The 21,083-nt window shown below is 57.4% G+C and overlaps 7 protein-coding genes across 7 annotated transcripts; 3 read left to right on the forward strand and 4 right to left on the reverse strand.

Moving 5' to 3' along the window:
- Positions 1-3,312: 3,312 nt before the first annotated feature.
- TRAVEDRAFT_27280 (NAD-aldehyde dehydrogenase) lies at positions 3,313-7,764 on the reverse strand. Its single transcript, XM_008036637.1, has 18 exons — positions 7,497-7,764; positions 7,361-7,407; positions 6,968-7,157; positions 6,840-6,912; positions 6,626-6,696; positions 6,526-6,555; positions 6,386-6,467; positions 5,543-5,571; positions 5,321-5,477; positions 5,192-5,255; positions 5,005-5,108; positions 4,875-4,946; positions 4,704-4,824; positions 4,609-4,640; positions 4,429-4,543; positions 4,188-4,237; positions 3,964-4,033; positions 3,313-3,865 (listed from the first exon to the last, which is right to left on the reverse strand). Exons 1-18 carry the CDS (start codon positions 7,610-7,612, stop codon positions 3,774-3,776), a joined length of 1,515 nt encoding a protein of 504 aa, XP_008034828.1. The 5' UTR covers positions 7,613-7,764; the 3' UTR covers positions 3,313-3,773.
- A 430-nt stretch (positions 7,765-8,194) lies between these two features.
- TRAVEDRAFT_27283 (uncharacterized protein) lies at positions 8,195-10,741 on the forward strand. The gene is made up of 3 exons (XM_008036638.1): positions 8,195-8,638; positions 8,690-10,081; positions 10,132-10,741. Exons 1-3 carry the CDS (start codon positions 8,210-8,212, stop codon positions 10,243-10,245), a joined length of 1,935 nt encoding a protein of 644 aa, XP_008034829.1. The 5' UTR covers positions 8,195-8,209; the 3' UTR covers positions 10,246-10,741.
- Positions 10,742-10,808: 67 nt separating this feature from the next.
- Positions 10,809-11,179, reverse strand: TRAVEDRAFT_27285 (uncharacterized protein). The gene has a single exon (XM_008036639.1). The coding sequence runs from the start codon at positions 11,021-11,023 to the stop codon at positions 10,844-10,846; it is 180 nt and encodes a 59-aa protein (XP_008034830.1). The 5' UTR covers positions 11,024-11,179; the 3' UTR covers positions 10,809-10,843.
- A 2,865-nt stretch (positions 11,180-14,044) lies between these two features.
- Positions 14,045-15,154, forward strand: TRAVEDRAFT_35262 (20S proteasome subunit; the record flags this gene model as incomplete). Its single annotated transcript, XM_008036729.1, has 6 exons — positions 14,045-14,047; positions 14,097-14,243; positions 14,301-14,404; positions 14,457-14,545; positions 14,598-14,798; positions 14,871-15,154. 6 exons carry the CDS (start codon positions 14,045-14,047, stop codon positions 15,152-15,154), a joined length of 828 nt encoding a protein of 275 aa, XP_008034920.1.
- A 63-nt stretch (positions 15,155-15,217) lies between these two features.
- On the reverse strand, positions 15,218-17,045 carry TRAVEDRAFT_27286 (COX15-CtaA-domain-containing protein). The gene is made up of 4 exons (XM_008036640.1): positions 16,521-17,045; positions 15,972-16,468; positions 15,732-15,919; positions 15,218-15,676 (listed from the first exon to the last, which is right to left on the reverse strand). The coding sequence occupies exons 1-4, from the start codon at positions 17,012-17,014 to the stop codon at positions 15,371-15,373; spliced, it is 1,485 nt and encodes a 494-aa protein (XP_008034831.1). The 5' UTR covers positions 17,015-17,045; the 3' UTR covers positions 15,218-15,370.
- A 162-nt stretch (positions 17,046-17,207) lies between these two features.
- On the reverse strand, positions 17,208-19,176 carry TRAVEDRAFT_163359 (uncharacterized protein; the record flags this gene model as incomplete). Its single annotated transcript, XM_008037451.1, has 5 exons — positions 17,208-17,403; positions 17,462-17,589; positions 17,640-18,728; positions 18,776-18,836; positions 18,976-19,176. 3 exons carry the CDS (start codon positions 19,174-19,176, stop codon positions 17,866-17,868), a joined length of 1,125 nt encoding a protein of 374 aa, XP_008035642.1. The 3' UTR covers positions 17,208-17,403; positions 17,462-17,589; positions 17,640-17,865.
- A 208-nt stretch (positions 19,177-19,384) lies between these two features.
- Positions 19,385-21,063, forward strand: TRAVEDRAFT_143946 (ribosome biosynthesis protein KRR1). Its single transcript, XM_008037452.1, has 8 exons — positions 19,385-19,460; positions 19,516-19,540; positions 19,619-19,622; positions 19,653-19,796; positions 19,859-20,119; positions 20,177-20,317; positions 20,370-20,702; positions 20,757-21,063. Exons 1-8 carry the CDS (start codon positions 19,394-19,396, stop codon positions 20,961-20,963), a joined length of 1,182 nt encoding a protein of 393 aa, XP_008035643.1. The 5' UTR covers positions 19,385-19,393; the 3' UTR covers positions 20,964-21,063.
- Positions 21,064-21,083: the final 20 nt, after the last annotated feature.

Raw genomic sequence — 21,083 nt, forward strand, 5'->3', positions numbered from 1 at the left:
TATGGCACCCGGGTGCCAAAGAAACGACATCCAATTTAGCGTTGGACCTCGGTGGTGAAGGGGGCCATTATACCGAGCTCGCGACATCAGGAGGGGAAAAGGTAATGTGACTGCGGGTGGTCGGGATTACGATATCGGACGGGTGCACTAACTGGCAACCCAATCCATGATTCCCATCGCATTTTCTTGGCCCAGCCAACCGTGCTTTAAGCTCAGATTTACGACAGTACGGCTATCGAATAAAGGGTTAAACTAACGATGGAACATGTAAACTAGAAATTATTCGGCACACCTTGAAACATCCGCCGACCGGTATTCCGAATTGTCGTGCTCATGTTCCGGCCGCCTCAGAGAGAACTGGTGAGACCATCCGACGCCTAAGGATGGTGGCGATGAAATAGATAGATCCTTCAGTTAACAGCGAGAACAGCGCCTGATTTCAATGCACAGTGCGCGGATTGCGCTTGAACGTTTGAATCTCGACCAGCCCAGAAAGCTGTGGGGGCGTCTCATGCGGTGTGGATCGGGGGAACGCGGAAGAACAGACCCACCTAAATCGCTACGCCCTCATCGTACGATCGTGGGTGTCGGAGTGCGCTATGCCGCCCGATATGTCTCACTAGCGGCCTCCTGCCGATGCGCACGCCCGATTGGCGTGCCCAGAGAGCCTTGGAGGATCAATCAATGAGCCGTTTTCTGTGCGCTCTGAAGGCTCACCGAACGTGGCCTATGTCTATGCGGCCGTGCTCGGTACCCATGCCGAAGTGTCCGTTCTGGCTCCTTTCGCTCGATGGTCATCGCCGGATTAAAGGACCGGTTATGGCTTGGCCCCGAGGAACACGTCCGCGCGCTCCAGGAGAGGCGAATTCGGTCGCCGATACACCCACCACGCCCACCAGAAGCCTTGCGCAGCGGAAGTTGAGACTGCGCCTCACCGCCGTGCCAGAACACACGACAGTGCCTGGTGATTGTGGGCGCGACACCCAAGAAACATGTCTCGATATCCACCGGTACGCCTTCGCCATCCGCCGCCACTCCAAGACCCCAGTGGGCGCGGAGGAAAGATCATCGCGATGTTACGGAAGGCTGCGACCAGGAACTTGTGTCCGCGACTTTTGCTGTGCCGTTCCCCGAGACGCCTGCTGGGGACTGCGGGGACCAAAACAAGTGGAGGGGAAAAGAGTATCGGCGTCACTGACGCAAGCGTCGCACGAGCATCACAGCCGCCCTTAGGCAATCCCGCTGTTGGCTCGATGCCAACAATAGCAACAATCGGGGCGGTTTGGTCGATGCGAGAGGAACGCGGAAGGGCTGCCGCCCGAGGGGGCGGCCAGAGGCCCCCCGATCCTGCTTAGAAAGAGGAGCCGGTCGCACTGAGCACTGAGACTCGCCCGGACATATCTGCAGGTGAGAGAGGTCAGCGCTTCCGCCGTGCATTGCGCAGTCGCATCGGGAGCGGGGAGATCACCGAACAGAGATGGGTTGATTGTCGCCGGAGACACGAGTGCAAGCGCCGCGTACTTTGCACAGCGGCGGCACAGCTTGCTGGATGTGCGATTGCCATGGCCATTTTGTAGATCAGGGCGTGATATCCTTACGTAGGGATGACCGATGTCATCGAGCACGAGGGTATCTTCGGTGTAACTGACCGTAAGCAATATTGCAGCCATCGGGCGTGCGCAGCGGACACAGAGTCCACAAATGTGTTGGGGTGGTCTGCGGCAACGTGATGAAGTTGGTCAGACCGTATTCACAAATCTGCACCCGTGAAGGGTGGTCGGACAGGCTGACAATGAGAATTTTGTCATGCACGCTCGGAGGAGCGCGCTGAGGAGCAAGCATTGGCCAAGACGACGTAAGATCGCCAATATGTTCAACGTAGATGAAACGGTTGTTCTGTGCTGTTCGTTCCGAGAGCGTCTGGTACGAGTGCCCCATATCGAGATCCCCCGGCATGAACGGAACACGGGTAAGAATGCGCAGACGTAGGCGAGGCGCAGTCAAACATCGTACCGCGTCCTATTAGGGTCCTGCCACGTTTGCCTTGGCAAGGCGAGTCTGAGAAGTGCGTACCGGTCTAAATCTTCATTATCGGATTGGCGGTACGGCCAATAGTGCCCATGAACATCAGTTGAAACGTATTACTATCGGTAGAGGAGCCGATGAAACTCACAGTCGCGGCGTCTCCCATCAAACGCCATAGCTCGGTGTTGTAACAGCTTTTTTGTCGCTTGTCGTAGGAATCAGATGTTGGATAGCAAGGTTATTCGCATTTTAAGGACCTAAAAGCTCTTTCAGGCATATGATATGCGGTTGTGGACGACTCCTGTGCAATATCGTCGGTGGTTGGTTGGATGGAGCTCCCGGATAATTCCGGCGGGGTTCGTAGATTCACTATCGCGATCCGGCGCTAGTTCGGACGCCCGGTACACCATCTCCTAGTTGTTCAGACTTCGTGTTTCCTCCGACTTTCAACGCAGCTGAAAGAAGTTCATACTGTATAACAAGGCGTACAGAATATACGGGAAGGGCTAGGTGATGGTCATGATCTCCAGCTTTGCAGAACCTGACAATCACCTAACTAAGGTGTTCAACTTCGTGATCGGTGAACTCAGGCTGGCAGGCCACTACATGCAGCAAATATTCACACCAGGCAAGCTGCATGCAGTGACAACGCACCTCCCTATTTAGCTACAGCGTTTTTAGTGGCGTAGAAGCGGTATGCAATAGAACCGCAGAAACAGAACTGCCCGATACCAAGATTATAACATTCGCATCTTCCCTGCCTAGCCCTAGTAATGCGCAGGAACGTGTGAGGTCGGCGGTATCACGCCAGCGCTGCAGCTGTAGCGCTGCATGTGGCAACCGGCGTACAAGTAAGAGCCCTAGCCCCAGTGCTAGGTCCCAGTCTGCGGAAGACACGGAGATATGCTTGTGGCAGACGAAGAGAAGAAAAAGCCGGCGGCGGAAGCCCGCCCGCCCTTCCTTTGTGAACAGGCCGGCGGACAGCTCGACACGGAAGCGCTATCTGCGTACGGCGCTCAGAGACTTCAGCCAAACGCCTCCGCCTGGCAATCATCCGAAAAATGAGCTTTGTGTGCTGATGAACGTCGCAAATAGACTGATAGATCCGACGGCGCTGACCACAGGCAATCGCACCTGATGCAGCCACAGTCGAGGTGGGGATGGGTCAGCCACTGACCGTCAGACAGATTGAGTTCGCATGCAAAGGATCCGCCTTTCGAATCATTCATCTTTCGTGGTCGCCGGCGGCTCGGAGCGGGAGTGGCGGTGGTGTGGCAGTCTTCATTGCGCGATCTAGATTTATTGCTGCAAGCTGCGGTCGTTCGGGCACCGTGTAACGTGTGAAGGCGACGTCGAGCGGCGGGGGTGCAGCGGAACCTTGCTGAGCGCTGAGCCTAACGGTGGGCGTCCGGCGATAACGCACTCGATCCCCTGACCTTGTCATCACCCCCGTCGCCGGTGTGTGGAGGAAGATCGTGGGCGTGCGTCGCGACCAACAGGAATTTGCAGCGTTATCGAGGCGACATCTCGACGGGGCCATGGAATATGTAGACCGTCGGAACACGTTCGTGCGTTGGAGATTCGACCCCGTGGTATTCTTAAGCACGTTGTTGACACAGTGCCACCCAAGTACTCGTACACTTCTTCTCTTTGCTTCGCAGCTGCCTTCAGCTTCTTTCATCCCTCGACAATGATCACCGCCGTCGGAGCACGGCTCGCGGCGTCTTCTCAAGATGGGGAGGCGGCGTTTACAGCGGCCAGTCAAGCTTCTCGCCGTAGTTCCAGTGGATGGCCTTGACGGACGTGTACTCCTCGAGCGCGTAGCTGCCCAGCTCGCGGCCTGTGCGCAGTCCCCGACCCACAATCAGCGCCAGTTCTGCCCATCACAGGGCGGAGACGGCGGAAGGGAAGCGTCGCCGCCCGGCCGGATGCACTCACCGATACCGCTCTGCTTCTTGCCGCCAAAGGGCACGTTGTTGTTGAGGAGGTTGTACTGATTCACCCAGACCTGCAAATCGGACATCAACGCACATGATCAGCCACCATCCAGTATCACAAGCCATAGTCAGGTTGGAAATGCGCGGGCGTGGGTGCACCGCCGCAGCATAGCTTGTCATAGGCGTTTGTGGGCCAGAGCGCAATGTGGATCACGCAGTACTCACCGTACCGGCCTCGAGCGCCTGCGAGACGCGCATGCACTGGTTCGCATCATCTGTGGGCAGAACAAGTGATAGTTAGAAATGTGTTGCGTCGCTCCATCAGTGCACACGCGCGGAGCCGTCTCCATCGACAACCGACGTCCACAGGCGCTGGTGAACTCTAGCTTCCAGAGCAACACCGTTGGACGTTTTGGCCGATGGAGACGGATCGCACTATGATGCGACGGAATCAGGCGAGACGTACTCGAGTGCAGGCCAGCCCCGAGACCGTACGCTGTGTCGTTCGCAATTTCGATCACCTCCTCCTCCGTCTTGAACTTCGCGACCGAGAGCACAGGCCCGAAGATCTCCTCGCGAACCTGTTATAGGCGCGGATAATCCGTCAGCATGACTCATGAGACGAAACACAGCCAGTGAAACGCACGATTTTCATATCGGGGGTAACGTCGACGAAGACTGCGCGCCATGAGAACCGTGTAAGCAATTGCAAAATGTATGTTTGAGATGGTAGTGGCTTACTAGTCGGGTCGACGAAGTAGCCCTTTCCAGGACGCTTCTCGCCACCGAGGATCGCCTTGGCGCCCTCCTGCTTTCCTGACTCGATGAACGAGAAGATCTTGTCGTACTGCATCTTCGAAACCTGCAACACTGTGAGTCCTCGTTTGAGGGAGAATAACGCAAAGAACTTACGACAGGGCCTCCACCTGACGCTTCGTCGAAGCCGTCTCCGATCTTCATCTGCTTGAACTTCTCCACGACAATCTGTGAAAATTCAAAAGGTCAAGCTCGTCCTAACTCCGAAACGCTCCACGCCACATACCGCGATGAACTTGTCGTAAATCGTGTCCTGGACGAAGAGACGCGAGCCCGCCGTGCAGTCCTGGCCAGTGTTGTACAGGATGCCGAGACCGACCCAGTTCGCAGCTACACCCATCACAGACGCAGTCAGCCACTGTCACTTCGCACAGGCACGCTATCCCAAAGTTAATTGCGGGGCGTTTTCTTACCTTGGTCAAGGTCCGCAGACTCGAAGACGATGTTGGGGGACTTGCCACCGAGCTCCAAGCTGACCTGTTTCGGACGGCACAGGGGTTAGACTAGGCTCTGCGACGGGACGGGGAGCGCCGGGGCCATACCTTCTTGAGGTTGCTCTTCGCTGCGGCCTCCATGATCCTGCGGCCGGTGACGGTGCTGCCCGTGAAGGCGACCTTGTCGACGTCCTGGTGCGACGAGAGCGCAGCGCCGCCGACCGATCCAAGTGAAGGGACGGTGTTGATGACACCGGGAGGGAATCTACGATGATCATGCGGTCGTGTCAGACAGGGCACTTCTGCGAAGGGAATGGCAGGTAGACATACCCAGCCTCAACGACCAGCTCGGAGAGTTTCTGATGGAAGTATTGTCAGTAAGCTTGTGCTTCTCACGTGTACACGGGACCTGAAGACGGAGAGCTTGCAGCACAGAACGCTGCAACGGCAGCATCGTCCAGTTTAATTATACTGGGACTACACGGTCAACGGCGACCTGGCGACGTAGTGCTTATCCGAGCGACGAAGCACATGTGCGCCCGCGCTCGTATGTGGTAACGGCGAAAGCCCTCGACAGGGCACATATAGCGTCCGCTTCACCGAAGCCGGCGCTACGCACAAGAGCCGGGAGCCTCGATTACCGCCGACACAACGAGGGCAAGGAAAACGTGCAGGACCGGATGATCGGTGATCAGGGACGTGTCGAGACCACGTACGTCGTCTCGCCAAAGACCAGGAATATACGGATGAGAACTTGGCCACGCCTCTCCAAGGACCCGAGTAAGGCATCGTAGCACGGGCGGAAGTCCGCACGTGTGCAAAAATAGAAACGGGGCGGAGATGCCTGAGAGGGATGCGTGGGAGGCAGTGCCTCCGTCGAGCACAGGGATGCGGGGACGAATAGCAGCGACGGAGGGGCGCTTCGCGGGTTGGAGGGGACATAAGTGTGCAGACATCTAATTTAGGAAGTCCGCACGTCTTTGAACGCGACATCGACGTCTGTTACGTCTCAAACTCAGGCTTGGCCCCCCGCTTAGCTGTGAATTACACAAGCTATAATGCGCTCTGCACAGCCTGTGCACGTAAACGATGCCCACAGAGGCAAGCGGCGAAGTCGTGCACAAACTGGTGGCACATGGTAGAGAGAAAGTGAGGCGGATAGAGAGAACATACGAGAGCGGTGAGCGGCGTAATTTCCGACGGCTTCATGACAATGGTGCAGCCGCAAGCGAGGGCGGGCGCGACCTTCCATGACCTGGAGATGGTGATCAGAAACTCTGTTGGGCACGGCGACGACAGCGACGGGGACGTACCACATGTTGATAGGGTAGTTCCATGGGATGCTGTTGGCGGAGAAAGGGGGCGTCAGCCGAGGGCACGGCGCGTGGTGGTGGTTCGAGCGCAGACACGCACATCTGGCCGCAGACACCAATCGGGTCGTGGCGGGTGAACGCGAATTTGGTCTTGTTGTCGACCTCGAGCGACTAGAGTTTGTGTCAGTCGGCGTCTCTCTTCACACTGTCAACACGCTCCACGCGATCGCGACGCTGCTCGCTTCCGCGCATGCGCTCTCGACCGGGTCCGCGACACGCGCAGCACTGTTCGCGCGCTTCAGGCAATGACGTACCTGTCCGAGGATTTTGTCCGCCCACCCGGCGTAGTAGCGCAGACACGCAACGCTGTCGCCGATGTCGAAGTCGCTGTAAACGGGACATGTTAGCTGGCTCACTATGATATTACATTTCAGTGACGTACCGGGCGATTTTGACGGGCTTCCCGTTGTTCAGGGCCTCGAGCTCGGCAAGTTCCTGTGCATCGCGCTCGATGAGGTCGGCGAGCTTGTTGATGAGGCGCGAACGCTCAAAGCCGGTGACGTTCTTGCCCCAAGTGGTCTTGAACGCCTTGCGAGCAGCGGCGACGGCGATGTCGATGTCCTTCTCGGAACCTATTCATAACACGGAACCAGAGGATGCTCAGTCGGATTTAGTACAGCAGCTGCATGTCACGCAGATCGTCGACACGCCTGTAGATCGATCGAGCGCCCAGATCTGGCGCGTCGCCGCACGCAAAGGACACCGGCGTTTGCCCCGACGCGCGAGCAGCGGCGTGTATCCGACAGCGTGAACCGCAGAGGGACGCGATACCTACCTGCGATGATGGAGCATATCACCTCTTCCGTGGCGGGGTTGATGCACCTGTACGACGTAGTCTACGTCAGCATTCGAGAACGACTAGCCCGCAGATCCCGCGAGATGCGGGGTGTTTTCGGTGCATGCGGACGTACTCAATCGTCTCCTTTGAGTCAACAGAAGGCACGAATTCGTTGTTGATGAAGAGGCCGGTAGGGACTGTGATCTTGCGGCCCGTGCTCGCTACGCTGATGGTGACTGACTGGGCCATGGTGTGCTGCAGACGGCGGGTGGGTGGGGAGATGGTGGTATGGGAGAAAGAGCGGTTTGCCCTCGTAAATAACGTGCGTGGGACGGTCGCAGCCACTGGTCGATAGCCCTGGCTCGATAAGGTGCAGATAGGTGCAGCCTGACTCGAGCGCAGAGATAGAAAGCCGGGGCGAGCATGGATTCGCCCGGGAAGGACCATGGCGGAAGGCGCGATCACCAGACTCTGTGCGAACTGCGGGGGGCGCGATAGCAGACGCCGACGGCCGACCCGGCTGATAAGATTAACTCGCCCGCGTCTCCATACCCTAGTCTGGGGTTGGGATGAACGCGGGTGCGCCCCCACGATCGTTCCCTCAATTACCCACGCAGAGACGACTATTTACGATCCGACGCGCCCTCTCCTTCCCCCTCCCCCTCCCCACCTTTCCCGAACTCGAGCATATCCTGCTGGACATGCCCCCTGCACCCACCACATCCCCCACATAATGGACTCCAACAAATCTTTCCCGGAGCAGCGTCCCAGGTAAGTTCTTCCTGCAACGCCCTCGCGTCGCCGTGCTCATCGTGTTTCCTTCGCGTGCAAAGTACGTCGCGAACGATGCCAAGACGAAAGTCGCCTCCACCCACGTTCATCAACCTTGACGACTGCAAGCCGATCCTCGCGACCGCGACCACGACCACAAACACGAGCACGAACTCGAGCAACCGTGGAACGACAGCATTCGTCTTCACGTCGTCGCGCACCCTACGCGCTCTCCAAGACCAGGAGGATCGCAGAGCATCTCCTGGCTCTCCCCCAGTGCCCTCACCCGCCACTCCTCCAACGCCCTCGACCTCCTCGTCGTGCGCAAGCAGGCACCGCGCGCAGCTCACTATCACACAACTTACGAAACACTCCGAAGGGGCGATTGACGCGCGCGCGCTCATTGGCCCCAAAATGCGTGCTGCCGGGTTCGTAAACCTTCCTCACACTTTCGCCTCGCGGTCCGAGGCCGGCTTTCCGGGCGCGTTGTCCCAGACGTTTCCAGTAAGTTGCCACTTCCCGCTTACCCCGAGCGACCCACCGAATTTCCCGCCGATCCTCTTCGTCAACCCATCCGTCGCGGCCACCTTGCCATGGGAATATCAGAGGGAAGTACCCTGGTCTTATCCTTCGACAAACCGCGCGACTGAGCCATCTGGACGACCTAGCTCTGAGACGGCCTCGGATGAGCCTACTCCCGGCGCAGTTCCGGCGTTGGTCTCGTTGCCTCGCCCGCCGCCGGCCCCGCCTCCTCTCCACCGGGATAACATGCCAGGATCGTCTGGGTCTTCGGGATCCGAGTCCTCTGGGTTGCTCTCATCTTCAGGCTCTTCGTCCACGCTGTTTTCATTGCAGTCGTCTCCCTCCATGGGATTGACGTCAGTGGAAGAGACCGACGAGGAGGAGTCCGAGGTATGTCACAAAGGCAAGTCAAGAGCCAAGGAGCTCGAGCCCTCCGAGTTTCCCTTCCCTCCGGCGTACGAGCCTCCCCAGTCTCCGAAGTCGGTCAGATCCCACGGATCGCGTGCGTCGAGCGTTACGGCGTCCCCCACGATCTACGCCGGTCCTGGGCCGGCTACACGGTCTTTCTCGTCTGTCCAGTTCTTCACTGCATCCTCACCATCGACACATCAGCAGGACCTTCGCATCACGAGGCCGCCCCCGCCTCTGCTTCCTTCTCCTGCATTGGAAGAACAGCATGAGAGGCCTCAGGCATCGGACAAACCGAGCCAGCCAGCCACCCGCTCCTTCAGAACGGCCAAACCAGCAAAGACACAGCGCCAGTACAGTTTGACCGAGCTGTGCGATGCGTCGCCCTTGGTCTGGCTGACCACGCCGGACATCTTTGTGCCTCCTGCACCCATCGCGCGGTCGCCAATCCGGGCATCCAGCATCGCTCCGTCCTCACTGTCCATCTCAGCGTCACGACCACGGCCTGCTGTAGAAGCACCGCCTCATAGCCGACATGCCACGGCTCCGGACGCTGTCCCTACCCTTGCGTCAACGACCGAGCGTCATCACAGAATCCCCAGCGCCCCATTACGACACCACTCGATCCCTTCGAAACACGTCTCCGTGTCTTCCGATCAGGACAGTGGCGAGACGAAGGCGAGCCGAGGAGGGAAGCAGGATCTGGCGAAGGACGTCTCTTCACGCGCGGGAGGTGCCGAAATTCACCGGTGGAGCGATGGTGTCGCCGCGGCGGACTCGAAGTCGCGCAGACAGGAGTCCGCCGATGGTGGGACCGGGATGCGGGCTCGGGGCCGAGACACGCGAGGGAAGTCCCTCGGCGCGTCGGAGACGGAGGAGGAGCGGGCTGCCGCAAGGTCGGAGCCCGCGCTTGAGCAGGCCAGACAGGGTCTGACGGCGGCCGTGTTCGCGCATCGAGAGCGCGACCGCGAGTATGCGCGTCATGTCGCCGCCGACCGCGAGACGCTTGTGAAGCAGGTAAGGGCCCGCAATTACGTCATGGCTTACGCTGACCGGTCGCGGCGCAGAAACAACGCGCCCACCGCAAGCTCCGCGGGGACCCCCTCCCCTACGACGGCCCGAGCGAGTCCGAGTCGACCATGGTCGAGCAGCCCTTCACCACCGTGAAGTCCATTGACTGAGCTCCTCATCGACAGCGTTCGATTCCACCCTGCAGATCGTTGCCCTCGACCAGTATCATATCCACGCATAATTGCTCGGGCGCAGGGAGCCCAGGCTGCCCCGCCCGTCGCCAGGCCGCGTCCGGAATCTCAGCCATGACGTATTCAACGACCAGCAGCTTCCAGGAGGCTGCCCTGTACCACCACTGCACGATAGACCCATGGACTGTGTCTTCATATTCCTGTCCCATGCCCCTCACCTCCCGCCTCTCTGCATATCCTTCCCGTTTTCCGCTGTTGCATGCTACTCTCGCATTTACGACTATTCCGCACTGTCTGAACATTGACGGTGCCCGGTTCCCCACTTCCGTTCACGACCCCTTACCTGCATCCATTCGTCGCCCTCCCACCTTGTCCGCATCCATCGCGACATCGACCCCTGCATCGGATCCGCACATACACACACTCGACCCATGCCCGCACATTCGCATAAACCCCACCCCGCACATCATCTATCTCCCCGTTCGCATGCGCATCTGTTCATTCACATTGGCTCCTTCCTGTTTTCCAGCGGTTCTTTCTCTCCCGGGCATATCAGTAGTCGTCTGCTATCGTATTCCTACCCCAGAAGCGCCGTTGTGGTCTCCTTTTCGCCGCAGGGCTGTGGTCGAATAGACGGTCGGTCGCGCCCCGCTCGTTCTGTCCTGGTCCTCGTTTTGTCTCGCATCCCGTACTTGGTACATTCTGTTTCGCGCACACTGGCTACCCCTTCTCTATTTAGTGACCCGTCTCCTCGCATGCTTCCCGCATCCCTCTCCTGCTCCCCTTCCCGTGCGGGTACGGAAATTGTTTCTGCGAACGTTGCACGCTCGCGGTCAGGCACTCAGTCACACTACATAACACACGCGTATTGTTCCGCGGTGTCTGCACCCACATGTATCATATACCTAGTCTATTACTGCCAGTCATGACGCATTATGGGTCGAGTATATATAACTGTATCCGCTTCCATGGTCCAAGATCCGCGAGCTGTCTGCGGTAGGTTTGGTGAGACGCTTGAGATCCCGGTGGTATACTGCATCGCACTCCTGCAACGTGCTTTGTACCGCTGGCAGGGGTCGGATCGGTGACCATGAGGAACTATCGCTAGCCGCGAAGTACATCGGATCATCCGAAAATTCATGAGAGGTGAATCGGACGCTCTTACACATGTTTCTGTACCAGCTTTTGGCGACGAGACGCGATTCCCGGTGCGTGGCCGACTCGGGTCCGGAGAAGCACGTCGCGAAAACCGCGCAAGAGGTTCCTGTACAACATCTGCAGTCCGCGAGGCACGAGCGACTCGCGGCGACTTGATTCTTTCAGGAAGGGGACTCGGCCGCGGGAGGCGCTCGCTACGTCAGGCCTGAGATCATCATCGTCAGCAGGGGCGCACGGTTGCACTGCAGCGGGCTTGGTGCGCTTGGGCGAAGCAGCTGCCCTAGGCCTGCCGGGAGACGCACGCCCGCGCCGAGACGTAAGGGTGTCCGCGAGGCCCGGGAAGCCAGCTGGGGGGCGAAGAGGGCCGCAATCCGGCGTCGCGTCGCACCATCAGCACAGCGTGGGGCGGTCAGTGGGGCGCGGTAGGCTGGGAGTGGAGGAGGTATTGCCAGATGGGTCGTGCGCGTGAGAAGCCGCGAGCGAGGGAAGGCGCGGCACTGTCGCCCTAGAACTTAAGTGCGCCTGCGGTCTACTAAGATGAGAGCCTGACACGGGCATGCGACGTCCCCAGGGCACCGCGAAGACGCTAAGAGCTGCCGAGGAGAGTGCGAATTCTGAAGACGTCGGAGCCTTTGGATGCCTTCCATCGCTGCCTGTTCCTGGCGCGAGCAGTCTCCTTGGTTTCGGGGACGTGTATCGAGCAGCTTCGCTTGTGCAGGTAGAGAAGAGACCGACACTGGAAAAGGGCGTCATGACGCGCTAAGGATAGCCGGCAACCTAAACGGCTCTGTCCACTGACGAAGAACCTAACTAGGCCGCTGTGGCCCTAGTCTGAGGCCTGCTTCATGATGTAGAGGCGTACATAGTGTCATGACGAGGATGTACGCACCCAGTTGCGAACCAGGGCGAGCGGAAAGTCAAAGTCTCGTTGGGAGTCCGACAATCTCCCGACGTAGGTATACCGTCCCAACGCGGACGTGTGCCCTGACATCTTGAATTCAACAGCGATCATCGAGTTGCAAAGGAAACCAATCAATTGGGAATATTACTGCACCTGGACCTTTGTTGTGTCATATTGTGGCTGCGACGTCATTGGACCGCTTCGGGCGACCTCGTCCAACTCGATGACGCGCGTGATGAGGTAGCCAGCAAGTACTGCGACGCTGGCTGAATCACTGATAGTGCGCCCTTACAAGCCCAGAGCGCAACGTAGGTGGCCCTGGCGCTGTCGTGACATGTACTGCGTCTGATGAAAGGTTGTGAAGGGGACTTGGCAAAAAAGTACTGCGAACTGTCAAATGGAAAACGTTCAGCATGTAGACACGCCACTAAGATTTCTGAAGATACCTTACAACATACGTGTATACTGGCATGGCAATGCATGAGGCGTAAGTCTGATTGCTTGATGCGTTGCGTAGTCGGCATCCAGCTACTGAAGCAATGGTTTGGACCGCAAACTGCAAGAACAGCTGCTATAGCATCGACGCATACGAGTCGGCGTAGGTACCGGTTCAGTGAAGAGAAGTACGGTCCGTGACAGCCGTCGCGGGGACTCTCGCTGCATAGTAGGGAATCGTATGGACCACTACAACCCAGCGATGGACTAGAGCAAGACATCGGGGGAGCTGTGAAGCCTCCAGCATAGTTTGAGGGCGCACTTACCTGTACGTCAGGGCGGTGAGTTCGGGGGGCATGATAGCGACTCTCGCAGGAGATGGCGGGGAAGTAAAACGACGCGCGTGCGTGGAGCGAGGTTCTTATACAGCGCACGGGCGGTGACGACATCAATTGCCTTTAGTCTCAAAGCGTCACTTACCTTACTATCATGTCAGTATACAACGACTTCTGACGCGTATATGCGTACCCATGACATCACAAGCTGGATTGTGCCGCGGCGGCAGCAACTTGTGAGGCAGTCCAGCCAAGGCACGAACATACAGTACGGCCGGCGGCACAACCATGCGAAGCCTCAATCCGGCCCTCTTGCACGGAGTTATCGCTTCGAGGAGCCTGACTCCGACAACGTGGAGACATCGGTTGTGGAATAACTTGCTTGAGTAGATCTGCCATATGCTCGTGAGATAATCTCGCGTTCGAAGATGAAAGACGATTTATCGCCGGACGCTTGTGCGGTGTATATTCAAAGCCATGAGGCTACACGAGGCATGTCTTCAAGGACCGTCGTTGCAAGCCGCCGCAAGGTACGCCGGGCGATCCCAATATATACTTCGTGTACCCAGGCTTCTGTATACAAGTCGGCATGATACTTGGCCATATATATGCGCTCGTGTCATACTCTGGTGGAGGTACTGAGTAATGAGTGTTCGACATGCATCGTCGACCTACCTACTAGTACCAGTCAAACATGACCAGTTCCAAGGAATGCTTGTGAGTTTTGCGCTACCATTAATCGCTAGACCTGTGCAGATTTAGCTGCTGTCGGTGTATGCATCCTTCATGACCTGGACGTGATGGTTCGAGGACAAGTAATGGGCGCCTCTTGCACGTCTCGATGACCCTCCCGAAAAGGTAATCTTGCGCGTCGCCCGCGACGCGTCACCTTCAGCGAAACGCACGGAGGCGCTTCGTACTCTTGCACTCATCCTCCCTCCTCACCACCATGGTACGCTTCAAAGCTACCTCAATATGCTCCCGCTAACGCGTCTGAATAGTTCAGGAACACATACGACTCGGACAACACCGTCTTCTCGCCCCAGGGGCGTCTCCACCAGGTTGAGTATGCGCTCGAGGCCGTGAAGCAGGGATCGGCCGCGGTGGGTTTGCGGTCGAAGACACATGCGATTCTGCTGGCTTTGAAGGTGCGCTGGGATCTGTTCTACCCATTTGCTGTCGTGCTGACCGAAAGTTTCTGTTAGCGTTCGTTCGGAGAACTTGCCTCGTACCAACAGAAGATGTACCGAATAGATGACCATGTCGGCATTGCGATCGCTGGACTGACATCCGACGCGCGTGTCTTGAGGTGTGTATACGTCACTGCTATGTCTGGGAGGGTGTCTCAAACGCGTCTGCAGCAACTTCATGAGGCAGCAAGCCATGTCCTCCCGCATGCTTTTCAACCGCCCCGCACCCGTAAACCGTCTCGTCTCCGCCATCGCCGATAGTACGTCTCTCGCGCACGTTCCAAGCATCACCGTTACTGATACCTTGTACAGAGGCACAAGTAAACACCCAGGAATACGGTCGCCGCCCATACGGTGTCGGTCTGCTCGTGATCGGCCAAGACAAGCAGGGGCCCCACCTGTACGAATTCTCCCCATCCGGCAACTCGTACGAGTACTACGCGATGTCGATCGGCGCGCGCTCACAAAGCGCGAAGACATACCTCGAGAAGCACTACGAGAGCTTCGCGGACTGTGCGTCCTTTGTGCGCCCTCGCTTTCTCCCCGCACAACCCGCTGACTGTCTTTCTTTATTCCGCCACCCAGGCACACTCGAGGAGCTGATCAAGCATGGCCTGCACGCGCTTCGGGAGACCCTGCAGCAGGACAAGGAGCTCACGATCAACAACACGTCCATTGGCATTGTTGGCCCTGGAGGCCCGCACGAGACGGGAGTGACTGCAGAGGGTGACTTCCGCATCCTCGAGGGCGAGATCATCGAGGTGTACCTCCAGAGTATGACGCCCAAGGACACCGGTGATGCACCAGCGGCCCCTGCGGCGGCACCTGAGGCGGCGGCGGGCGACGAGGACGTACAGATGGCAGATTGAGCAGAGGATACGTACGGACGTGTGTTTGTCTTTGTAAAAGTAGAACGGTTGCAACATCTGCGTTTATGTTTCTTGCCAGGATGGTCCCTCAAAAGAGTAAGCTGCAAGTACAGGGGTCGTATGTAATGATTGAGTTGAGTGTATGGCAAAGCAAAGCGAGTATAGCGATAATTATATGTGCTCTAAGGATATGTCCCTGGAATTTGATGTATAAATCTACGCAGTTTTCTTGGCCCGTTGCAAGGCCTGTCTCCATGCCCTTGCAGCAGCCCCCGGTCTCCGCAAGGAGACAAGAATATGGATCATGGTGGTCAACAGCGCTACACTGCCGGCCTGATGCGCCGCCGCGAGAGGTATAGGTACCAGGTATAGGAGCGTAGAGATGCCGAGCAGAACCTGGATGTTGGCCATCGCGAACGCGGAGGTCGCCATCCGCTTCGTCAAAGGAGGGAGGACGGCCCGCAATGCGGGGTTGAATGTCGCCGCATACATGAGTCCAGTAGCGACGTAGGTCGTGATTGCCTGTCACAAGCATGAGCACGCTACTCGGCCGATAGTCTTGCGGTCAGGAACTCACCAGACATCTGTGGTCGAATTGCACGGTCGTCGGGTTCTCGAAAATATTGCGCCACCAGATGTCGGATTGGTCTGCGCTCTTAGAGTAGGCCGGGTTGAGAAGTTCGTCTGCCGGAGGAGCAAGGCGACCGCCCATTAGCGGGAACTCGTTGTAGAGAAGACCAGCGTCGAGGCCTGCAACGAACGCGCCTACAAAGGTCTGTCAGCATGCTACCTGATGTGCAGGCATGGAATCACATACCGGAGAGTGCGGTAAGGAAGACGAGCGCGGTCAAGCCCTTGGCACCCCGCGAGAACCTCTTAACGTGGGGGTTCTGAAGCACTTCCTGCCACTTAGCACCGTTCTCCTTGAAGCCGCTCCATACACCCTTGTTCGCATACCGCCAATCCATGATCGCTGAGAGACCTGTACCGAACATGCCTGCGTACAGCACGAACGCCGTGCCCAGGTGGGCGGCGAGCCGGTACTGCGACACGCGCGGGACGGCTCCTGGGGTGTCCATGAGCGAATCCTCCAGACCGGACTTGACCATGTACCACCCGAGGGCGCCTTGAGCGCCGATGAGGAAGGCCATGGCGGTCAAGTGCTTGGGTAGGGTCGCAGTGAGACGTTTCCGGAGGGCGAAGTAGGCCAGAGGTACGACGAAGCCGACACCGATGATGCGGCCGAGGACACGGTGTGACCATTCCCAGAAGAAGATGCCCTTGAACTCCTCGAGCGATATCGAATGGTTCATCCTGAAATGATCATCAACATGCTAACGCTAGCAAATAATATAGGGAGACATACAGCTTGAACTCCGGCGTAAGTTTGTACTTGTCGAACTCTTCCTCCCACTGCGCGCGGGACAGGGGAGGGAGCACACCAGTTATCGGACGCCATTCCGTTATGCTCAGGCCAGACTCGGTGAGGCGGGTAATCCCTCCGACAACGATGATAGCAAATACCAGGCCCGCCGAGCCGAGCAACCACCCTCCGACCGCTGGAGGGGAGAGCACCGGGAGCTCCGCGGCTGCTTCCGCCTGAGCAGCGTTCGCGGAGAAGAACCGAGGGTCAAAGAGGCGGCGAGGACCAGCTGCTTTACGAGTAAATGCTCTCGCAGAGCTCAGCAGACTGGATGGCTTGTTCCATGTCCGCGGTGCAGCAGCGGCAGCAGTCAAGAGGGCGGAAGGCCTCGAGGTGGCTTGGTGGAGAGCCCGGATCGAACTTTGGCGCGGAAGCTTGGTGAGGGTCGCCAAACGGCACTCGAGGGCGACACCGCGCGCCCACAGGCCAGCTAACATCCCGTTCGTCGTAGAGTGGGATCGGAGGCAAGCAGGAGGATGTGGAGGACGTTGAGGACGTTCGGGAGACAGCTAGCGGGAATACATGGGCCGGGGCGGGATCTCGATCGGCGGCACGCGAGGCGCGCGCGTACAGACGGCCTGGACTCCAAATCATCCGCGTCCCTCTCCTCTGCCCTCACCCGGACGCGTTCCAGCTGCGTTCCAGATGCTCGCTCTCGCTCTGACTCGACGAATAGCGCGGCCGCAATTGGCTGTGCGCCTTCCTGCGGTGGCGCGGTGGTACTCGTCCGCCCAGACGAAGTTCTCGACGGACGGGGAGCGCGTTATACACGAGAAGCTGACGGAGAAGTTCAAGCCCTCCGAGCTGGTGGTGGAGGATGTCTCCGGTGAGACTTGTACTGCTGGGATTGGAATCACTTTGCTGAACACTCTGTCGCCGTACAGGAGGTTGCGGGACGTTCTACCAGATCATCATAGCCAGCGAGGAGTTCAAGGGCTTGCCTCTGGTCAAACAACAGCGGCTCGTGAACCAGACCCTCAAGGAAGAGATCCAGGGCATTCATGGTCTACAAGTATGCTGCATCACACTATCCTATATAACAGAAACTCACGTGTATTGCAGCTCAAAACCATTGCGCCGAAGTAGATAACCTGAGCCGTTACGTCATACGTGCTTGTATGTTTGCAGCCTTACCTATGAGCTCGGACGTTAAACTCATTCTCAGGTGCGTCGTGGATACAAGAAATAAACCCTCGGGGTTTATGAAGCATCTGAGTGGGGAATACAGTACAGACCATCTTACAGTACATAGAGCATCCAGGCATAATCACCACAGTGCGTGTAATAGTTACAGCTTCTCGTTCAAGAAAGCATCCAGCTCTGCATCCAAGTCCGCTTGAGTAGCCCTCGCGCGGGGCTCCCTCCTCGAACGCCTCCCTTCCTCACGTCTTGGACCGCGTCGCGATCGTGGCTCGAAGGTTTCCTCGTAACCCTCGACCTCCTTCCCTCTGTCCCAAGACCGGTGATCCCCGTCTCGCTGCGAGCGTCCCCGCCGGGGAAGAGGTGCGATCAACCTCGAGGCTAGCCCTCCCTCCGTTCGTTCGAGGAGCGTCTTTCCGCGATCTCCAATGAAGTCGGAGCGCATCCGTGAGGGTGGGGTGGTTGGTCGTTGTGCTTCTTCGTCTGAGGCGAGGAATCGGTCCAGCTCCTCGTCTAGGATCGCCTTCTTCAGAGCATCGGACTCCAGGGGGCCGCGGCGTCTCTTTGCCGGCCGTGGACCCTCTTCCAAGCTCTTTCCCGCCTCCTGTCCGTACTTCTTGTAAAACTGGCTCTGGTCCCGCGCGCCCTTCTTCTTCACGTCCTCCACCTTTGCCCACCGCATGCGCAAGATGCCCTTGAGGCCGTCGCCTTTCCCGAGCGTCGCGCTTATGCGATACTCCGCGGGCCATATGGTGACGGGGATCGGCTTTGCGGTGATAGAACCGTCGTCTAGAGAGGGTTCCTCCGCCACGGACTTCTGCAGGGTGCGGAAGGCGGAGCGAGCGGCGCTCTTTGACTCGAAGACCAGTACACATGTTGTGTCATCGATCCATTCGAGCCCGAGCGGGTGCGCATCGAAGTTTGTCGCGTATGCAAAGATGTTGGAGGTGGGCAGGTGAGAGATTGGGCTGCCGTGCAAGAGGATTGCATTGTCCCGTATAGCCGAGTGTTCTGCGGCGAATGAGCACATAATGGAGCTCATTAAATTTGTGACCAACCTAGTTCGGCCATGTCTACATCGTTTCCCGATTCTTCATCGTCTGAGGCTCCGTGTTTACGCTAAGAAACGTCCCGAGCCGAAGGGTACATAGGTCGAGATGGGACCATAGAACAATAGCCCGGGGCGGAAAAAGGTAGGCAGCAATGACTCCCAAATTAAGTCCTCCGTCCTCCTTTACAAAACATGCTGCCAGCGCACCTTTCCGACCCGCGATTTGGACGCATCGGAGAGCAGGTAGACCTTGGTAGTGCCAATACGGTCGGCAAGAGACCGGCCGGAGTCGCTGGGCTCGAGGACATCTGGAGCAGCGGATACTTGGTCTTCGTATGGTACTGTGTCGTCGTAGGGTAGTGCAGAGGTAGAAGAGGAGGCCTCAAAGAGTCCTGGAGCAGTGTCCATGGTGGCGTTTGTGTGGCAAGCCAGATGAGCCCAGCTTCGAAGCATCCTACGGTGGGCGTCTATGCGCTGCACGTGACCGGTGTAAGAAGTCTGGCGCTTCCTGCCCAGGGCTCAGCAACTTTCTTCTCTGGTCCTCCTGCTATTGCGTCTGTTCTTGCTTGACTTGTCTACACTACTTCGTCTTTCTTGTCATCAGCTGGGATAGCCTAATATCAAGATGTCAGTGGAAGGCTCGGAGAGCGCGCCTGTGGTCAACAAAAACAAGAGGCATAGGAAGGAGAAGCGTGCGTTTGCAGCCTTCGTACATAGCCATACAGTCCAAACTAAACTACCGGGCAGCTTGGGATACCGATGACATTGACCAGTAAGCTTACATCATCAATATTGTAATTCTTGTGCATGTACTCACGACGCGCTGCAAGTGTAAGCATCTTTCACAGAGTTCCGTTCACGGTTAGTTGTAACTCTATGCGTAGTGGAAGATCGACCAGTTCAAGCCCGAGGACAACAAAGCCGGACCGTTCACGGAAGAATCTTCATTCGCGACCCTCTTCCCCAAATACCGCGAAAAGTACTTGCGCGAAGTATGGAGCGCCGTAACCCAAGCCCTTGACACACATGTATGTCCTTCCGCTCGCTAGCAATGATCAGACTGGCTCACAAAGTCATGTGCGGACTCTAGGGCATCTCTTGCACGCTTGACCTGATCCATGGTTCTATGTCGGTCCGGACAACACGCAAAACGTACGACCCCTACATCATCCTCAAGGCGCGCGACATGATCAAGCTGCTTGCACGAGGTGTCGCGATCGGGCAGGCGGTCAAAATCATGAGCGACGACATTGCGTGTGACATCATCAAGATTGGGAATGTTGTGCGGAATAAGGAGCGGTTCATCAAGCGGCGGCAGAGAATCATTGGGCCGGACGGCAGCACGCTGAAGGTACGCTTTACGGATATCTATTGGAGCATGCACGCAGATAGATTAACAATATATCAGGCTATCGAATTGCTCACGCAGTGTTACGTCCTTGTACAAGGAAACACTGTCAGCGTCATGGGTCCGTACAAGGGGCTTAAGGAGGTACGGCGGATCGTGCTCGACTGCATGAAGAATATCCACCCCATATACCGGATCAAGGTTCGCACATCGAACTTCTCGTATCCGTGATAATTACCTGACAAGCTTGTAGGAGCTCATGATCAAGCGTGAGCTGGCAAAGGACCCGCAACTCGCGACGGAGTCGTGGGATCGCTTCTTGCCCAAGTTCCGCAAGCGTCACCTCAAGACTTCCGAGAAAACCGCGAAGAAGAACGAGCGGATACAAGAAAAGGACGAGTCGCGGAAAGCTGCGGGCTTGCCGACAGTCGAAGAGGCCAAGAAAGAAAAGAAGGAGAAGAAGGTGTACACGCCTTTCCCGCCACCTCAGCAGCCTCGGAAGGTCGATCTCCAGCTGGAGTCCGGAGAATACTTCCTCAAAGCACACGAGAAGGAGGCTCGCGAAAACCGGAAGAGGAAAGAGAAGGTAAGACATTGGATTACTACGTCGCACCATCAGCAACTAACCTATGTCCTGCAGCAAGAGGAAGTTACTGCCGAGCGACGCGCCAAGCGCGCAGAGGTGTTTGTTGCACCAGAGGAAGAGGCCGCACCGACAATTGACGAGAAGCGCAAGCGCAAGCGCGACCGTACACAAGAGCAGTCTGTCGACCAGGATACCGAGGGACATGACGAGAAGTCCAAGAAGAAGAAAAAGAAGAAGCGGGCGGACGACGAGGATTCATGAGGACTGCCGCACTTAATGGTTGCTTCTCTCATCTCCTGCACCATCTTTCACTCTTCTCGCATGTCGTATCTTTTGTACATCTATCCGCTAGCTATTTTACACGTCCTTTGTGTCGCCGAG

The sequence above is a fragment of the Trametes versicolor genome, assembly GCF_000271585.1.
Source record: "Trametes versicolor FP-101664 SS1 unplaced genomic scaffold TRAVEscaffold_3, whole genome shotgun sequence".
NCBI classification, from domain to species: domain Eukaryota; kingdom Fungi; phylum Basidiomycota; class Agaricomycetes; order Polyporales; family Polyporaceae; genus Trametes; species Trametes versicolor.

Bases quoted from the DNA above. Each gene is read 5' to 3' on its own strand.
- TRAVEDRAFT_143946 (XM_008037452.1), top strand. From the start codon at position 19,394: ATGTCAGTGGAAGGCTCGGAGAGCGCGCCTGTGGTCAACAAAAACAAG. The intron at 19,461-19,515 runs GTGCGTTTGCAG...ACTACCGGGCAG, and splicing joins GAGGCATAGGAAGGAGAAGC to CTTGGGATACCGATGACATT. The intron at 20,318-20,369 runs GTTCGCACATCG...ACAAGCTTGTAG, and splicing joins ACCCCATATACCGGATCAAG to GAGCTCATGATCAAGCGTGA.
- TRAVEDRAFT_27280 (XM_008036637.1), bottom strand. From the start codon at position 7,612: ATGGCCCAGTCAGTCACCATCAGCGTAGCGAGCACGGGCCGCAAGATC. The intron at 6,468-6,525 runs GTACGTCCCCGT...CACCATCTCCAG, and splicing joins AACTACCCTATCAACATGTG to GTCATGGAAGGTCGCGCCCG. The intron at 5,109-5,191 runs GTAAGAAAACGC...TGATGGGTGTAG, and splicing joins GTCTGCGGACCTTGACCAAG to CTGCGAACTGGGTCGGTCTC.
- TRAVEDRAFT_27286 (XM_008036640.1), bottom strand. From the start codon at position 17,014: ATGTTAGCTGGCCTGTGGGCGCGCGGTGTCGCCCTCGAGTGCCGTTTG. The intron at 15,920-15,971 runs GTATGTGATTCC...AGACCTTTGTAG, and splicing joins CTTCCTTACCGCACTCTCCG to GCGCGTTCGTTGCAGGCCTC. The intron at 15,677-15,731 runs GTGAGTTCCTGA...TGCTTGTGACAG, and splicing joins AATTCGACCACAGATGTCTG to GCAATCACGACCTACGTCGC.
- TRAVEDRAFT_27285 (XM_008036639.1), bottom strand. From the start codon at position 11,023: ATGCGAGGAGACGGGTCACTAAATAGAGAAGGGGTAGCCAGTGTGCGC.
- TRAVEDRAFT_27283 (XM_008036638.1), top strand. From the start codon at position 8,210: ATGCCAAGACGAAAGTCGCCTCCACCCACGTTCATCAACCTTGACGAC. The intron at 8,639-8,689 runs GTAAGTTGCCAC...AATTTCCCGCCG, and splicing joins CGTTGTCCCAGACGTTTCCA to ATCCTCTTCGTCAACCCATC. The intron at 10,082-10,131 runs GTAAGGGCCCGC...GTCGCGGCGCAG, and splicing joins GCGAGACGCTTGTGAAGCAG to AAACAACGCGCCCACCGCAA.